A 16,950-nucleotide genomic window follows, 5' to 3' on the forward strand; every position below is an offset into this window, starting at 1 on the left:
ACTAAAAAGAGGAAAACAATTCTGCCCAAAAATACAATTTTCAAATAGTGATACTTTCAAAAAAATACAAATTTATGTTTAAGCACTATAACTCATGCCACCAATTGTCAACCAAAGTAACCAAGTAGGAAACCATTTTAGGTAGCAAAGGTTACATTTCAGAGGACATAGAACAATTTCCCCAGTACAAGTGGGTGTCCTAAAAGTTCCCATTATTAAAGGAACATTTACCGGGGTAAATTTATTTTTAAAAAAATCAAACACAGAGAAATATGGCATTACACATTCTCTCAAGACTCAGAATTTTGTGAATGTTTTCATTTATCGTTTTATCAGAAGGGACTTTGCAATACCCAACAGTATCTATTGCTATACGTTGATCAAAGAATGGTGATAATATCCTGTAGCTAAGAAATTCCCTGGATTGTTTCCTTTTGCTGAAACTAAAACTTGGTAACGTGTTACCACCACACAATTTCTAGGCTAAAATTAGTCCCTGGGGCTTCTTGATAAAGGAGATGTAGCCTCTTTCTATGATAAAGGAAATGTCCAATTCCCTTCCTTCTTTGGTGGCTAATGGGGGGAATAACGAAGTTATGGGCTAAGGCAGGTGTGTGCATTAGCATCACAGTATTTCTTTTGCATTCTGTAAATGCAGTGTGGGGTCTTGTAACCTTTGCCAGCCATATTCCCGTTAAGGGTTTCTCTCTTCTTACCTAAATTACTTCTGTGGCACACAGAACAATGCACATAGTGGCACCAACATGTAAAAATGATAGTGATTTGAAGCTGCTTCTCTAGAAAAAGAATACATGGTGGTATTATCAGAAAACCATTTTGCTTCCCAGGCCTTTCTCACATGGTACTAATCATCATTTCAACCATTCTTCATCCTCTCAGTTCAGTTCCAGGATCTTTATTGCTGCCTGTCAGTGCAAAATGAACCTAGCTTATCGATGTCCCAATGGTGCCATCTGCCGACCGATCAGGGCATTTCACCTGGATTCAGAGGTCAATCTCCAAGGCAGGATTCAAAAAAATCAAGTGCCTTCATTTAATTTTTCTGCATGATGCATCATCTACTCTGAATAGAACTTAAATCAGTTTATTAAGTGGAAATGCAGAACATGAGGAATGAGTATTGTGTAGGAATCTACAATCGGTAGAAAGAAATGGTACTAGAATTATTTTATACCCTGAAATATTTGATAACATTTTTACAAGCTTTTTGTTAGTATAATAATCAGTTCCTCCTTTCTTCTTATGCAAAATCATGAATATATATCATCTTGGCACACTGTGTAACTATTCCATCCTTTTTACCTCTTCTCTAGACTTATCACATGTAACTATCTCTGATAGGTGATACTTCTTTTTTTTTTTTTAATGTTTATCTTTATTTTTGAGACAGATAGAGACAGAGCATGAGCGGGGAAGAGGCAGAGAGAGAGGGAGACACAGAATCTGAAGCAGGCTCCAGGCTCTGAGCAGTCAGCACAGAGCCCAATGCGGGGCTCGAACTTGTCAACTGCGAGATCATGACCTGAGCTGAAGTCGGATGCTCAACTGACTGATCCACCCAGGCGCCCAGATAGGTGATTCTTCTTTGTATTGATTGTCAAGACAGTTCTGTGATTTTAAATAATATCCAGATAGCAGTCTCTGAATTAGCCTTTACTAATTTCTTATAAAGTATTTATGAAAAATCAGAAATCAAAAAAATTCCTAAGAAGACCGAAAAGGTTTTGCAGAACAGGAGTAATGAACTAAAGAAGTTCAAACCTGACTTTGTGGGTAGGTTTTTGATAATAAATTTATTGGGCTTTTTTTTCTATCACTTTAGCTGCAACATTTAAAAATGGGTAAGCTGCACATACATACCTGCATTTCTGGGTTACTTAAACAGTCAGAGGCAATTAACAATTAACTTAATTACCAACATGTCAACTAACACAGCTGGTTTTTGGTTTCCTGTGGAATTTTAAGATGAAAAAAATACAAATTCCCCTGAAAGAAAGAATCTTCTTTCAGTTAGTAAGGAAATGTAAGTAACATTCTAAAGAAGGTTTTTGCAAAAGACAATAGGAAGAGTTAAGGAAGAGGTCAGTAGTGCATGGAGAATCACTGTGGAGGAAGCATAGCGCAGTTTGAATACATGAACAAGGTACGGAACTTATGGGTGGAGCTAGGGGAGAGCTTGCCTGTATGATGATTCGGAATAACTCGGATGAGAGTCATGGTAGGATTGAAGGGACCCAAGGCTTTATGCAGATGCAAACTAGTGGTACTGGAGGCTTGGTACAACTAGGAGAAAATAGCCCATCTGTGAAGGACTGAAGTTAAGAGAAGCTAATACTATGTATTATACTATATACTAAGTAGTAAGTAGTATACTACTTAGTATACTAAATACTATGAGTTTTCAAATACCATTGCCTTAAGAAAACACATTTGCTTTTATATACAGTATCTGGTTTTGTTTATGATTATTTTTTAAAGGAAGCAAATAAGACATTTTTATGGAGTTGCTAAAGAGCGAGAAATGGTTGAGATTCCAATTTATCTCATAAGTGAAATTTACAAATTGGGAGAGGGTAGCTAACTCAACTTACAACATGTGACTCCTCCAATGTCATTTCAATCAAAATGGATCAACCATTTATAGCGAGTTTAATTTATTTATTGTGTTTAATTCATTGGTAAGTAGATGCAATCGAAACACAAATAATGCAAAAATATTATTTTATTAAAGAAACAGATTAAGGAGGGTTTCTCTCATTTTATTCGAGTGAACATACATATATGCATATATACATATATAAAATCTAGTAATGTGCTCAGGAAGGCTACTTTCTAAATATTAATAAGAAGCTTTCTATACTCTGCCATAGAAATTCACAAGTTCCCCCACCAAAACCAATATGGAATAAGTCCAAAATTGTTAAGACAGGCAGTAACAGCTATAAGTCCAAAACCAGTATGGAAGGTGTGCCTGGGTGGCTCAGTCAGTTGGGTGTCGGATTTCAGCTCAGGTCATGATCTCACAGTTCACAAGTTCAAGCCCCAGGCTCTGTACTTACAGCTTCAGATTCTGGGTCTCCCTCTCTACCTGCCCCTCCCCGACTCGTGCTCTGTGTCTCTCTGTCTCAAAAATCAATAAATGTTAAATATATATATGTGTATATATAGAATAAGTCCAGGAAGATGAAGTACATTTTATAATAACATGTTTCCACTTGAGAAGCTTATAAGATGAAGTACATTTTATAATAACATGTTTCCATTTGGGGAGGTTATGAGTTGACCTGGTGCCACACTACCCACATCTTATACATTATCTCCTAATTAAAATCCGCAGAAGGATATTCAAAACTTGAAATCATGCCAGAAATCAATAATATAAAATAATTTTGAAAAAAAAATCTCAGAATCTGGGGAAATTGCCCAATAGTAGGAATACAGATAGGTATTATTTGGAACAACAAAAAGAGAAAAATAGAGAGAGATTGGAAATCATGATCTATCCATGAACTGATCTCTAATAAAAACAAAAAAAATCAGGTTAAAGAATAAGAAAGAATGAGGAAGAGTAAGCCTGGAGTCTGGTCCCAAATCCATCACTTTCTGACTCTGACTATGCCATCTTCCCATATATGCTCTCCTCCATCAATTCTCCTTTCTACAGCCCTTGGCAAATAGCAATTTCTCCATGCAACATAGCCGGAGAACTGCAGTTAGAGGGAGAAAGGAGGCAGTTCCTTGGGCATGTGAACAAATAAGGAGAAAACTCTGTAATGCGCTGTAGGTGACAAAAGTGAGAGACACATGGTCTCTAGTAAGAGGAGTCAAGGGAGTGCCAAGTTTAGATGAAGAGAAACTTGATTAAGATTTTTTGTAAAAGTAAGAAAAATTCCCACTCACAAATCCAATGGTAAAATTTAAAGGCTTTTCCCCTCTTCAATTACAATCTGAGTATTAATAATTTCTATGCCTCAAGTTACATATTATCATAACTTTGTATGCTATAGCCCTTAAAGAGTACAGTATCAGAAAATATTAAAACAAAAACAAATTGTGAAGTTTAAGAAAATCTAATGCTTAAATTGGTTTTAAAATTTCAGTACAGCGCAAGCCTGTTTTTGATGCTGGTATATATGGACAATGACCAACATAATCATGTTAGAATATAAAAATATCTTTAATCAAGTCCAAAATGTAAAAAATGTATCACTCATTTTTTTCCTAACAACTAAGGTATAAAACAATAATTTAAAAAGCAAAGTTTTAAAAATTCTACAGCTCTTGGAGCATCTGGGTGGCTCAGCTGGTTAAGCGTCTGACTTTTGGTTTTGGCTCAGGTCATGATCTCACAGTTCATGAGTTCACGAGCCCTGCATCAGACTCAGTGCTGAGAACGTGGGGCCTGCTTAGGATTCTCTCTCTCCCTCTCTTTGCCCCTCCCTGGCTCACGTGTGTGCTCTCTCTCTCTCTCTCTCTTCTCTCTCAAAACAAATAAACTTAAAAAAAAAATCTAATCTACAGCTCTTTATAGTTAACCATGTGGGTGGAAACATCATACATATACTTACAATTTTATACAAAACAAGAGAAAAGACCCAAATTTTTAAAAAAGACAGATATTAATGATATTGGAATCAATGAGTAACCAAGATACAACATAGCATCTTCCACCTCAAAACCAAATGTCAAGATAGCTAATAAATGGATTTAAAAGTTTTTCTTTCAGGAAGTAACTGAATAAAAGGCAAACTTTTGGCAAATCTAATGTAGACAGTGAGAAAGTGCAAAATAAGTAACAGTAGATTGAGCATGGGAATATAATAACAGATACAAAGAAAAAAGTCGAGGTAGTTATTCTGATGAATTAATCCCAAATTAATCCCTGGAGTGTGCTTGTTAAAAATAGGGATTTCTGGTCCTCTCTTCAGACTTTATGAATCACAATCTCTAGAGGATGAAACAGAGGAACTGTATTTTAAAATTGCAATCCCTAATCCCAGACTCAAGGTGATTTAAACTAGCTAAAGTGTGAAAGTCACTGACTTAAATAAAATAAAAATTTTCAGTAGGAAAGTATTCATCAAAAGAACAACTCAAGGGAAAAATCAAAAATCAGAATAAATTGATGGTTATGAAAAAAAGAAAAGCATTTTTTAAGAATTGCTTATAAAAATCACATTACAGCTAGAAGACATTATAGACTATTTGAAGAAACAGATAATCCTCCTGTGTTCTCTTTTCCAGAGCACAAAAATTTAATCAGTATGTTTATCTGATTTATTTTATAAAGGTAACAGATGGAACTAAAAATTGATTTTAAAAACATGCCACCAAATCCATAATTCAAATAGATGTGAGTCTCTGAATAAAGTTCAAATGAGTGAATTTTAAGCAAATACTAAAACACACAATATCAATGACTAGTTTATTCTAAAAGTCCACAGACAGATTAATATTGGGAATGCATTAAATATTAAATAACAAGACAACAGGCTAGGTATCATAAAGTTAAACAGAAATTAAATTCCCAATTTTTAATCAAGTAAGTTCCAGGTAGAATGAGTTTATTATTTAAAGTGGATGAAAGACCTAAATGGAAGACAAAAAAAAAAAAAAATCAAAATCTGAAAGGAGAAACAGGCTGCAACCTCTTTTGCCACAGCAACTTCTTTTTTTTTTAAGTTTTTTTAATGTGTTCTTTTTTTTTAATTTATTTTTGACAGAGAGAGAGAGAGAGAGAGAGAGAGAGACAGAGCATGAGCAGGGAAGGGGCAGAGAGAGACAGAAACACAGAATTCGAAGCAGGCTCCAGGCTCTGAGCTGTCAGCACAGAGCCTGCTTGGGATGCTCTCTCTCTCTCTGTCTCTCTCTCTCCCTCCCTCCCCCCCCACCCCACTCATGCTTTTTCTCTCAAAATAAATAAATAAATAAACATTTTAAAATAATGTGTTTATTATAGTGAAGGTCCTTGTCAATGGAGAGCCTTCTTTTTCCTAAAAAATAGGAATACCAAGTTACTGGTCACCATGGTGTGTAAAGCATTTTTAAAGTATTTTGAACAATATTCATCAAAATCCATTTTTTAAAGTGCTGTTCCATTCATTTCAAGGGTGCCATTTCAATTTATCTCACAGTGCCAGCTAGGAGGAGTGATAGTGTTCAAGTTAGCCAAGTTCAGGAACAGAAATTGGATAATATATTATAATATATTTGATGCGTCTTGTCTCCAGGTAAGTGCTATGGGTTTCCATTTTTGCTGATTTTTCTATTTTTCTTTCTTCCTTGGTCTTGATACTTTCATCTAGAACTAGTTTTCACAGTCTGTTCTATTTTCATTCAAAGTCTTTGTCCCAATCATGTATTGGGTATTTGTTCCATGTCTGTCTTCTCCAATATGTTTTGTACTCCATAAAGACAGAGACAGTATCTATCTTCCTCACTACTCCATCCTCTTTGGATAGCACTATATAAATACATAAATAGTAAACTGCAAATACATATTTGATGTTACCCTAAAAGCTGTTCTTCTGACTTAATTGTATTCTAGGTTACTCACTGGTTAAAATGTTAAATAGTAACCTACAAATCATGTAACTGTCTGAAATGATGATGTAAGAACACTTATAATTTGTATTTCTTAATGACAAGTGAATAATTTAAGCAATAAGAGCTATCTGCTGGTAGAAGAAAGGGATCACTGTGGAATGGGGTGTTTGGAGAAAGTATTATGGAAATGGCTGAGGATGAACAAAAACCCGAAAGACACACAGTTCTCATAAAGGTAGAAAGGATTATAGCGGATGCTCTAAATCAAGAAGACCATGCAAAGAAGTATGTAGTGCAGGATATGTCTTTAGCATATGAAGTAATTCTAAATGAAGAATTACAACAGGAAAAAAGAATTAAATAAGGTGGACATATACCTGCGATGGAGTAGTTAGAAATACAATGATAAATTTTTTGACATTCTCTTCAAAAGGTGGAGCCTAATTACTGTCCCTCTGAGTGTGGGCTAAATGTAGTGACTCACTTCTAGCAGAAAGAAAATAAAAGTAGGAATGATGGTACATGACTTTGGAGACTTGGTCATAAAAGGCATTTGCCTCTTCCTGTTTAGACTCTCTCTTGGATCACTCACTTTGGTAGAAGCCAGTTGCCATTTTGTGAAGACATGTAGGGACTATATGTAGCAGAAGCCCAGGTAGTGATTGAGGACCGAGGCCTCCTGCCAACAGCAATGTAATGAGCCATCTTGGAAGCATATCCCCCAGCCCCAATCGTGCCTTCAAGTGAATGCTGCCCTGGCCAACATTGTGACTTACAAACTCATGATAGATCCCAAGCCAAGACTGGACACCTAAGCTACTCCAGGACTCTTGCCCCTCAGAAACTGTGTGAGACAATAAATGTTTTAAACTGCTAAATTTCACAGTGATCTGTGGTGCCATTATACAAACAAACGCAATAGCACAGGTTGTGCCGGAGATTCAAGAACATTCAAATGAGGTAAATAAGGTGACCCTTGAATGATAAAGTAGTGATATTAGTGATATTAGCAACCATTATACTAAATCAACTAGTTGTACGTAAATGCTTGACTTATATCATAGGCAGGTAGATGTTCCCACAAACAGTTTTTCCTTTTACTCTTTTTATAGGTAATTTAGTGGATACTCTGTTCTGATCCCATCTGACACCAGTCAGATATACAGTTTTAAGTTAATCAATCAGTGACTGACTGACTGACTGACTGAATGGATATTACTATAGAGTGAAAAGAGTTGAGGTTTTTATCTTCCCATCATTTCTTATTTCTACTTACGTCACCCAGAGTGCTTCCCTTATTATGGCCAATGTCTCACTATTTTACTATTCTGCAGTTATGTAATACCTTCGTGCCTCAGTTTTCTCATATATAATTTAGGAGAGTAATTATATCTGCCAAATAGAGATGCTGTTCATATTATATTAGTTAATATGTGCAAAATATTATACGTTAATGTGCAAAATATTAGAACAGTAAGTGGTATATAAAAAACAAGATATAAGGATAACTATGTACAGAAATTTATGGTTTTTCACTTCTTCTTATAAGGCAGTAAAAGTCTAGTTCTAGATCCAAATTCCCTTGTGTGAATACTTCTCTGACCATAGTTTCTTTGTCTATAAAAGAAGGATATCACAGTATCCACCTATTAGGATTTTGTGAATTAACTTAGCCAACACATGGAAAGTGCTTATAACACCATCATACACATAGTAAGATTTTAAATGTTAGCTATTGTTTTAGGTGTTTGAGTGGATGACTCTGAACAGAATTGATAATTGCCCTGAAATTCATTTGATTAAATGTTGAAATTTAAATGTTGAAAGATAAATAATAAATATTGTTACTGGTTCAATTTTAATTAATTGCAGATATATTCTATTTTTTTAGATATTTTTAAGAAACAGAAAATATATACAGTGTATAGAGAATTCTGGCTCAAAACTGCTCTCCTCTACCAATTTAAAGGACTCCATTCTCTTATCTTGTAAGAATAGATTCATGACCAGCTTCTCGCTTGACATATAATGAGTCAAGTCCAATGCCAGCCTTCTCTGAGGGCCAAAGGAATAAAGCTCCAGATGGAATTATTTTCCAATGGGAAGATATGATAAAAGCCCATGTTATAAACTAAGTTTACACTTAAATTTAGCAAACTGTGCAATCTTATGTTTTAATTTATAATGTGTCGACCATAAAACCTAGTTTTGTTGAATGGCCAGAAAGAGACTGTAATAGAATAGAGTGAGGCATACATTTTGGAAGGAAGGAAGGGAGCAGAGAAGGAAAGGAGGAAGCAAGAAAGGGAGGAAGGGGTGAGGACGCAGGGATGGAAGACAGTCCATAGCCTCTAAAACCTTGAAGCTTTATGGTAACTGGTCAAACCAGAGTTCCAACAAGGACAGATTGTTCCCGGTGGAAAAGATACATTGTTTTGGCAAATTAAAAAAAGAAAAGGCAGGGGGCACCTGGGTGGCTCAGTTGGTTAAGCTGTAACCCTTAATTTTGGATCAGGTCATGATCCTTCAGTTTGTGAGTTCAAGCCCCACGTCGGGCTTGCACTGACAGTGCAGAGCCTGCTTGGGATTCTCTTTCTCTGTCCTTCCCCCATTCTCTTTATTTCTCTGTCTCAAAATAAATAAATAAACTTTTTTTTTTAAGTTTTTTTTTTTTTTTTTTTTTTTTTTTAAAGAGAAAAGCCTGGGTTAATCTGGAAAGTTTCCATGTGGGACTGAAGTAGAGGCTCAGCTGACCCCTACATGTTGGCTGTCAGGACTCCTGAGAAACGACTGGTAGTAACTTTGCCCAGCTCGCTATTTGGCAACAGTCTGGTTCTCGGAGTAGTGGATCCGAAGCAACTCCCCAAAGAATTTCAGAGAGGAATTTCCCCTCTACCTTCTTTCTATCCCAGAAATGTGGACCACTTGAGTGAATACTTGCCTCAAGGCCAATTTCACATCCTTGTTTCTCAAGGTGTAAATCAAAGGGTTAAGAGAAGGAGTGACAATGTTATTTAACACCTGAATAACAGAATCTAGCCAGGGGCTGGAAGCGGGCCTGAGATAGATGAGCATCACTGGACCGTAAAACAAGAAGATTGATATCAGGTGGGCACTGCAGGTTGAAAAAGCTCGGCGCCTGCCTGCAGAGGTGCCGATTTTCAGTATGGAAATGACGATGTGGCCGTAGGAAGTAAGGATAAGGAAAAAGCATGTCAGAGTCACAACATCCACGTTAGTAAAACTCACGGTCTGGGCTAGAGAGGTGTCTGCACAGGCCAGCGGCAGCAGCCCTGGGATATCGCAGAAGAAATTATCCACCTCGTTGGGGCCACAGAAGGGTAACTTAAAGACCAGAAACGTGAGGATACTTCCATGTAGACAGCCGCCCAGCCAAGTGCCCAACATCAAGCCGGTACGCACCCTGTGGCTCATGATGACTGTGTATCGCAAAGGGTGACAAATAGCCACGAAGCGGTCATAGGCCATCACCGTGTACAGGAAGCACTCAGTGCCACCCAGGAAGTGGTAGAAGAAGAGCTGGCAGGCACAGCCCTGGTAAGAGATGGTCCGGCTTGGCCCCATTAGGCAGAGCATCATTTTGGGGGAACTCACTGAAGGGAAAAATATGTCAAACACAGACAGGTTTCCCAGGAAGAAATACATGGGGGTGTGCAGGTTAGAGGAAACCAGAATGGTGAGGAAGATGAGCAGGTTCCCCAGCAAGGTGAAGAGGTAGAAGGCCAGAAAGAGGACAAACAGCATATTCTCCAGCCCTTCAGTATTTGGAATTCCCAACAGGGTGAACTCCGTCACAGAGGTGTAGTTCTGCATGTTTGTGCCTCGGGGAGTCCTGGAAAAGTACAGTGATAATCGTGATGTGAGACCACAAATCACTGTGAAAATCTCTTCCTAATAGAATTCTTTCTGAGGCGGTGGCTACAAGCAAAGGGAGGTCAAAAAGGGAAAGGAGACCCACGCTAAATCTGGCCTTGGAGCTCAGTCATATGTCACATTTGGCCTCAGTTTTTTCATATATTAGATTAAGTAGCAAAATAATTTATCTTTATAGTTGGCAACCTCTCGCAGGAATCAACTCTTTCTAAATTTATTTATTTATACTGAGAGAGAGAGAGAGAGAGAGAGAGAGAATGAGAATCCCAAGCAGGCTCTTCACTGTAAGCCTGGAGTCTGACATGGGGCTCAAACCCATGAACCATGAGATCATGACCTGAGCCAAAATCAAGAGTCAGACACTCAATGGAGTGAGCCACCCAGGAATCAGCTCTTACTACCATTTTTATATAGTTTCCCCCAATATGATTTGTTGTCATACAAACTGGCATGTTTCAGAATCCTCTTCTCCATGGAAAATTTGTCATCAGATGACAATCTTATTTTAATATCCGGATGTCATAATTAGTTGGTGGTAAATAGGCCAAACAGTGCATAATTGTGGTAAATAGGCCAAATATATGCACATAAAAATGTGAATCTACATAGAAATGATACACACTTGCCTATTATTACTTTCCACAACACTCTTTCCATTCTCCACTGTTTATATTCAAGGAAAAAGTATACAATTCATATTTATTACTTACCCACACACATACAAAAATTGGACTGAATCTAGAAGAAGGCATTAGGTAACAGAAGATAATAGAAATAACTACTTCATCTCACTAGAAATGTATCTCTCTACAGCTAGACTTTATTTCTATACTACAGATCTCACAAATCTAAATTTCAATGACATTAATATCATTTAGCTTTCTTAATTAATGTCAGTAGATAAAACTTTAAAAAAAAAAAACCCTCAGTTATATTTTCAAAAGGACAGTATCTCCTGTTCACTTGTGTCCCATTTTATGTTAGGCTTCCATATCTGTCATTGGATATAACTGATTTCCCTCTGTGATCAATACTTGTTCATAGAAGATAATCTGATAAGTTTATACCAGTTTATAAATTGCTGATCTGTTACTGTTTCCTACATTATTTCCATTTCACAAGGATCAAGTCTTATGTTATGGATAAAAATCTCAGTAAGTAGAATTTCTGGAAAGATTAGAGAAGTAGAGGAAACAGGACCTCTTCAGACCATTCTTGAAATCAATCTTTGTAGCCAGGACCCTGTAGAAAGCTTGTCCTGCTCCAAATGCTTGAATGGGTTTTTATTCCAGCAAAAATAGAGAGACAAAAAGACTCTTTTGCAGCCCAGAGTGCAATTTAAACATTGAGCTTGGGCCATGGCAATCAATCTAATCTCACAAACATTCATTTTTTATCAACATGCTAGAAATATACAGATAAATAAAATAAAGTATTCTCCCTGTGAAAGTTCATCTAGAGTTATATAAAATTGGTTTATAACCCTCACTCTATCTCTACCACTTGCTAATGCTGGGGTCATAAGCAATTTACTTAACATCTCTGGGCCTCATCTCCTGCAAAAGAGTAATGAATCATAATATTGTCTGCCTTATAAGGTCTTTGTGAGGATTGAATGAGATAACGAGCATGAAATGTTTAGCTCAGTGCTTGGCACTTAGTGGTAAATGTTCAATAGTAGTTTAACAACTAATTTCATCCATATAAGACTGTGATAGTGTAGGTGATACTATGGTAATAACAAAAGCAGATGTGATGAATATATAAAGTGGGCTTAAAAAAGGATCTGTGAGAGGCGCGCCTGGGTGGCTCAGTCGTTGAGTGTCTGACTTCAGCTCAGGTCATGATCTCGCGGTTTGTGAGTTTGAGCCCTGCGTCAGCACGGAGTCTGGAGCCTGCTTCGGATTCTGTGTCTTGCTCTCTCTGCCCCTCCCCTGCTCATGCTCTGTCTCTCTCTGTCTCAAAAGTAAATAAAACGTTAAAAAAAAATTAAAAAAAAAAAAAGGATCTGTGAGATTTCAAAAAGCAGAGAAAACATAAATATAGTCAAATGATCTTTGAAAAAGGAGCAAAGGCAATACAATGGAGAAAAGGTGGTCTTTTAAACGAATGTATCTGGAACAAGAGGGCATCCATATGCAAACAAATAAATCTAGACACAGACTTTATATCCTTGACAAAAATTAACTCAAAATGAACCACGGACATGAATGTGAAATGCAAAACTATTAAATTCTTAGAAGATAACATAGGAGAAAATCTGGATGACCTTGGGTGTGTACCTTTTAGATACAAAACCAAAGGTACCACCCATGAAAGAAAACGAGGATAAGCTGAACTTTCATTATCATTTTTTAAAAGTCTGTTTTGCAAAAGGGCACTGTCAAGATAATGAGAAAAGTAGCCACAGACTGGGAGAAAATATTTTACAAAAGACACATCTGATAAAGGGTCAACATCCGAATTGTATAAAGGACCGTTAAAAATCAAAAATAAGAAAACCAACAACCCAATTATTAACTGGGCCAAAGACCTTAATAGATGCCTCATCAAAGAAGAGGTACAGATGTCAAATAAGCATATGAAAAGGTGTTTTGCATCATATGCCATCAGGGGAATGCAGATTAAAACAATGATGAGATATTACTACAAAACTATTAGAATTGGCCAGAATCCAAAATAGTGGCAACACCCAATACTGGTAAGAATGTGAAGCAACAGGAACTTTCCCTCATTTCTGGTAGACATGTAAATTGGTACAGCCACTTTAGAAGACGGCTTGGCAGTTTTTTACAAAACGAAATGTACTCAGGGATCCTGGGTAGCTCAGTCAGTTGAGCGTCCAACTTCAGCTCAGGTCATGATCTCATGGCTCGTGGGTGCGAGTCCCATGTTGGGCTCTGTGCTGACCGCTCGGAGCCTGGAGGCTGCTTTGGATTCTGTGTCTCCTTCTCTCTCTCTGTTCCTCCCCCACTTGCATTCTGTCTCTCTTTCTCTCTCAAATATTAATAAAAGATCTTCAAAAATTAAAAAAAAAAAAACCCTAAATTTACTCTTACCATATGATCCAGCAGTCATTCTCATTGGTATTTATTCAAAGGAGTTGAAAATGTATGTCTACACAAAACCCTGCACGTGGTTGTTTCTAGAAGCTTTAGTCATAATTGCCAAAACTTGGAAACAGCTAAGATGTCCTTCAGTAGGTGAATGAGTAAATAAATAATGCTATATCCAGAATTGGAATATTATTCAGCACTAAAAAGAAATGAGCTATCAAGCCATGTAAAGATATGGAGGAATCTGGGGCGCCTGGTTGGCTCAGTGAGTTAAGCACCCCACTCTTGATTTAGGCTCAGGGCATGGTCTCACAGTTCATGAGACGGATCCCCGCATCGGGCTCCATGTTGACAGTGCAGAGCCTGCTGGAGATCCTCTCTCCTTCTCTCTCTTCCCTTCCCCTGCTCATTTGCATGCAAGCTCTCTCTCTCTCTCTCTCCCTCTCTCAAAATAAATAAAATAAGCTCCAAAAGAAGATATGGAGGAATCTTAAATGCATACTTCTAAGTGGAAGAATCCAATCTGAAAAGGCTACATACTGTATAATTCCAATTATGTGACATTCTGGAGATAGTAAAAAAAAAGTCAGTGGTCACCAGGGTTTGAGGACAGGGAAGGGATGAACAGGTAGAGCACAGATTTTTAGGGCAGTGAAAATACTCTGTGTGATACTATAATGGTGGATAGATGTCATTATATATTTTCAAAACCCATGGAATGTACAGAACTGAGTGTGGACCCCAGCGTAAACTAGGGGCTTTGAGTAATCAAGATGTGTCACTATAAAGGTTTATCACTTCACAAATGTACCACCTGGTGGGGAATGTTTGATAATCGAGCAGGCTGTACATGTGCAGGGGACTGTGGTAGATGGAAAATCTCTGTATTTTCTATGCAGCTGTGCTGTGAACCTAAATTTCCTCTAAAAAAATAAAGTCTTTCTAGGGGCGCCTAGGTGGCTCAGTCGGTTGAGCATCCGACTTGAGCTCGGGTCATGATCTCATAGCTCGTGAGTTCGAGCCCCATGTCGGGCTCTGCGCTGACAGCTCGGAGCCTGGAGCCTGCTTCAGATTCTGTGTCTCCCTCTCTGTCTGCCCCTAACCCACTCGCATTCTGTCTCTGTCTCTCTCAAAAAAAAAAAAAAAAAAAAAAAAATTAAAAAAAAAATTTTAAATAGTGTCTTTCTTTAAAAAAGAAAAGAGAGAGACACCCAGATCAGGAAAATGCTATTTTCATTAGACCCACAACAGAGTATTATGTAAATATACTGGCAAAATTAAAAGATCTCTCTATAGGCTGGAAGTACATAAATTCTCCCTTTAATCTGAACCTTTCTGTTTCTAGATCAGCAACCAATTCACAAAGATATCTGGTCCAAGCTTTGCCCTAGGCAAAAGTGTAAATTTCACAAATTACCTTATATCCACTTTCAAAATGCTTCTCAGTCCTCCCCTGCAATCCGCACTCAATGCCTCCTCTCCATCCAAACCTATTCTCAAGAAAGAATGTGACATCAGTCCAAAAAAAAATTTCTAAGGATAGATGTTGCATAATCATAAAGTCATTTGGAAAAGTACTGAATTCCCATCACAGAAGATTTTTAAGCAGAATCTATAGGCTCATCTCTTAGGGAAATGAACAGAGGAATTATTCTCATGCTGCAAAGAAGGCAGACAACATGTTTTCTTCCAACTTGAAATTCTACAATTTTATATTATTAACTTTTGATAAATTTTGTGTTGCACTATCACCACATTTGCATTTTAAGCCTTCGTCTTAAATGAAGGAATGAAAATATGCCTGTTGAAGGAAGTTCTCTTATCGATAAAAGAGTGGGCTGATATTGATAAGCTGTTGCAAGTGGAGATAATTTCTGATTTTTATACTCTCTGTAAAGCAGAATTCACAAAGATTCACAAAGATTCAATATCCCACCGTCCCTCCACACACCATTCTCTGCCTTCTCCCCTTCATTTCTTTCAGTGCAGACTTACTAATGGGTCATTGAACTCAGCCACATATAAGAATTTTCTTAAGTTCCGTGATTCTCCTTCTTCAGTTGAGCAGGGGAAATGACCAGGACAAATACAGAGTAGAAATAAGACACAGAGAATGGAAAGAGTCATAAAAGAAGAACATATGTTAAATAGAAGCAGGTAAAGTTTTAGACACATGCCAGCTGATGGAAAACCCATCTAACATGATAGAGACGTTTTTCTGGCCTCTAGGCAAGAAGGATGTGTTCCTAAAGCTAAAATTCTATTTTAGCGTAAGATGCCTTGAACCCAAGACACATAGATTCCACGCTCAGCCCTGCTATGCAGTCTGGTCCTGAAATTCTGGATTTATATTTGCAAATGGGAGAGTTCCTTTTGAGACAGTATCTCCAGTGGCCCACTACTCAGACGTACTGAGCATGAATGAGCAAAGGGAATAATTAAGGCCTTCCTCTCTTCCTCATGCCTCTTCCCCATCACAAATCTCATTATTTCATAATAACATATATTCATTGTAAAAGTAGCATTGCAACCTTATACGCCACTTGGTCAATATTCAAAAAAACAAGACAATACACCGTACTTCCTCTACCTTAACATTAGCAATGTTAACAGTTTAGTGTTTTCTTTCCAATCACTGAACCACGCGGTTATGGTATAGTTTTCTTAAGTTTATTCATTGATTATTTCTGAGAGAGAGAGAGTGAGTGTGTACACAAGTGGGGGAAGGTCAGAGAGTGAGAAAGAGACACAGAATCCAAAGCAGGCTCCAGGCTCTGAGCTGCCAGCACAGAGCCCGACACAGGACTCAAGCCTGTGAACCCTGAGATCATGACCTGAGCTGAAGTTGGACGCTTAACTGCCTGAGCCACCCAGGCACCCTGGTTATGGTATATTTTTATCTGCTTCCAATCATACCACATATGCAGTGTTGCAAGTCTACCTTTTAATTTCTATTTTTAAATTAACAGTTTTCCTTGTACTTCCCAAAACAAGTAAAGCAGGTAGGCAGGTAGATAGGTATACATACAAGGTACACTGTGATGAAACTCTGAGTTCATACAGTTATCTATACTTGAGATCTTATTAAAACTAAGCTTACCTAGGGCACCTGGGTGGCTCAGTCAGTTCAATGTCTGAGTCTTGACTTCAGCTCAGGTCATAATCTCAGGGTTCGTGAGCTCATGTCGGGTTCTGGGCTGACAACAGGAAGCCTGCTTGGGATTCTCTCTCTCTCATCTCTCTCTCTGCCCCTTCCCCGCTCATGCTCTGTCTCTCAAAATGAATAAATAAACTTTTTACCAAAATAAGCTTACCTAAATAGAAATGCTATAAAAATTATGAATATTACGGTTTTTTAAGATTATTGTCAAATTATGTACTTTGTTGGCAGTAGTGTTTAGGAGAGCCAGGTTTACCAGCATTACATAATAAC

The 16,950-nt window shown here is 37.6% G+C and overlaps 1 protein-coding gene across 1 annotated transcript; it reads right to left on the reverse strand.

Moving 5' to 3' along the window:
• Positions 1-9,337: 9,337 nt before the first annotated feature.
• LOC112865817 (olfactory receptor 10D3-like) lies at positions 9,338-10,401 on the reverse strand. Its single transcript, XM_025928867.2, is given in 2 exon segments — positions 9,338-9,466; positions 9,469-10,401. Coding segments are annotated over 2 exon segments (1,062 nt in total).
• Between the last annotated feature and the right edge of the window lie 6,549 nt (positions 10,402-16,950).

The sequence above is a fragment of the Puma concolor genome, chromosome D1 (assembly GCF_028749965.1).
Source record: "Puma concolor isolate L17-30 chromosome D1, mPumCon1.1.hap2, whole genome shotgun sequence".
In the NCBI taxonomy this organism is placed as follows: Eukaryota; Metazoa; Chordata; class Mammalia; order Carnivora; family Felidae; genus Puma; species Puma concolor.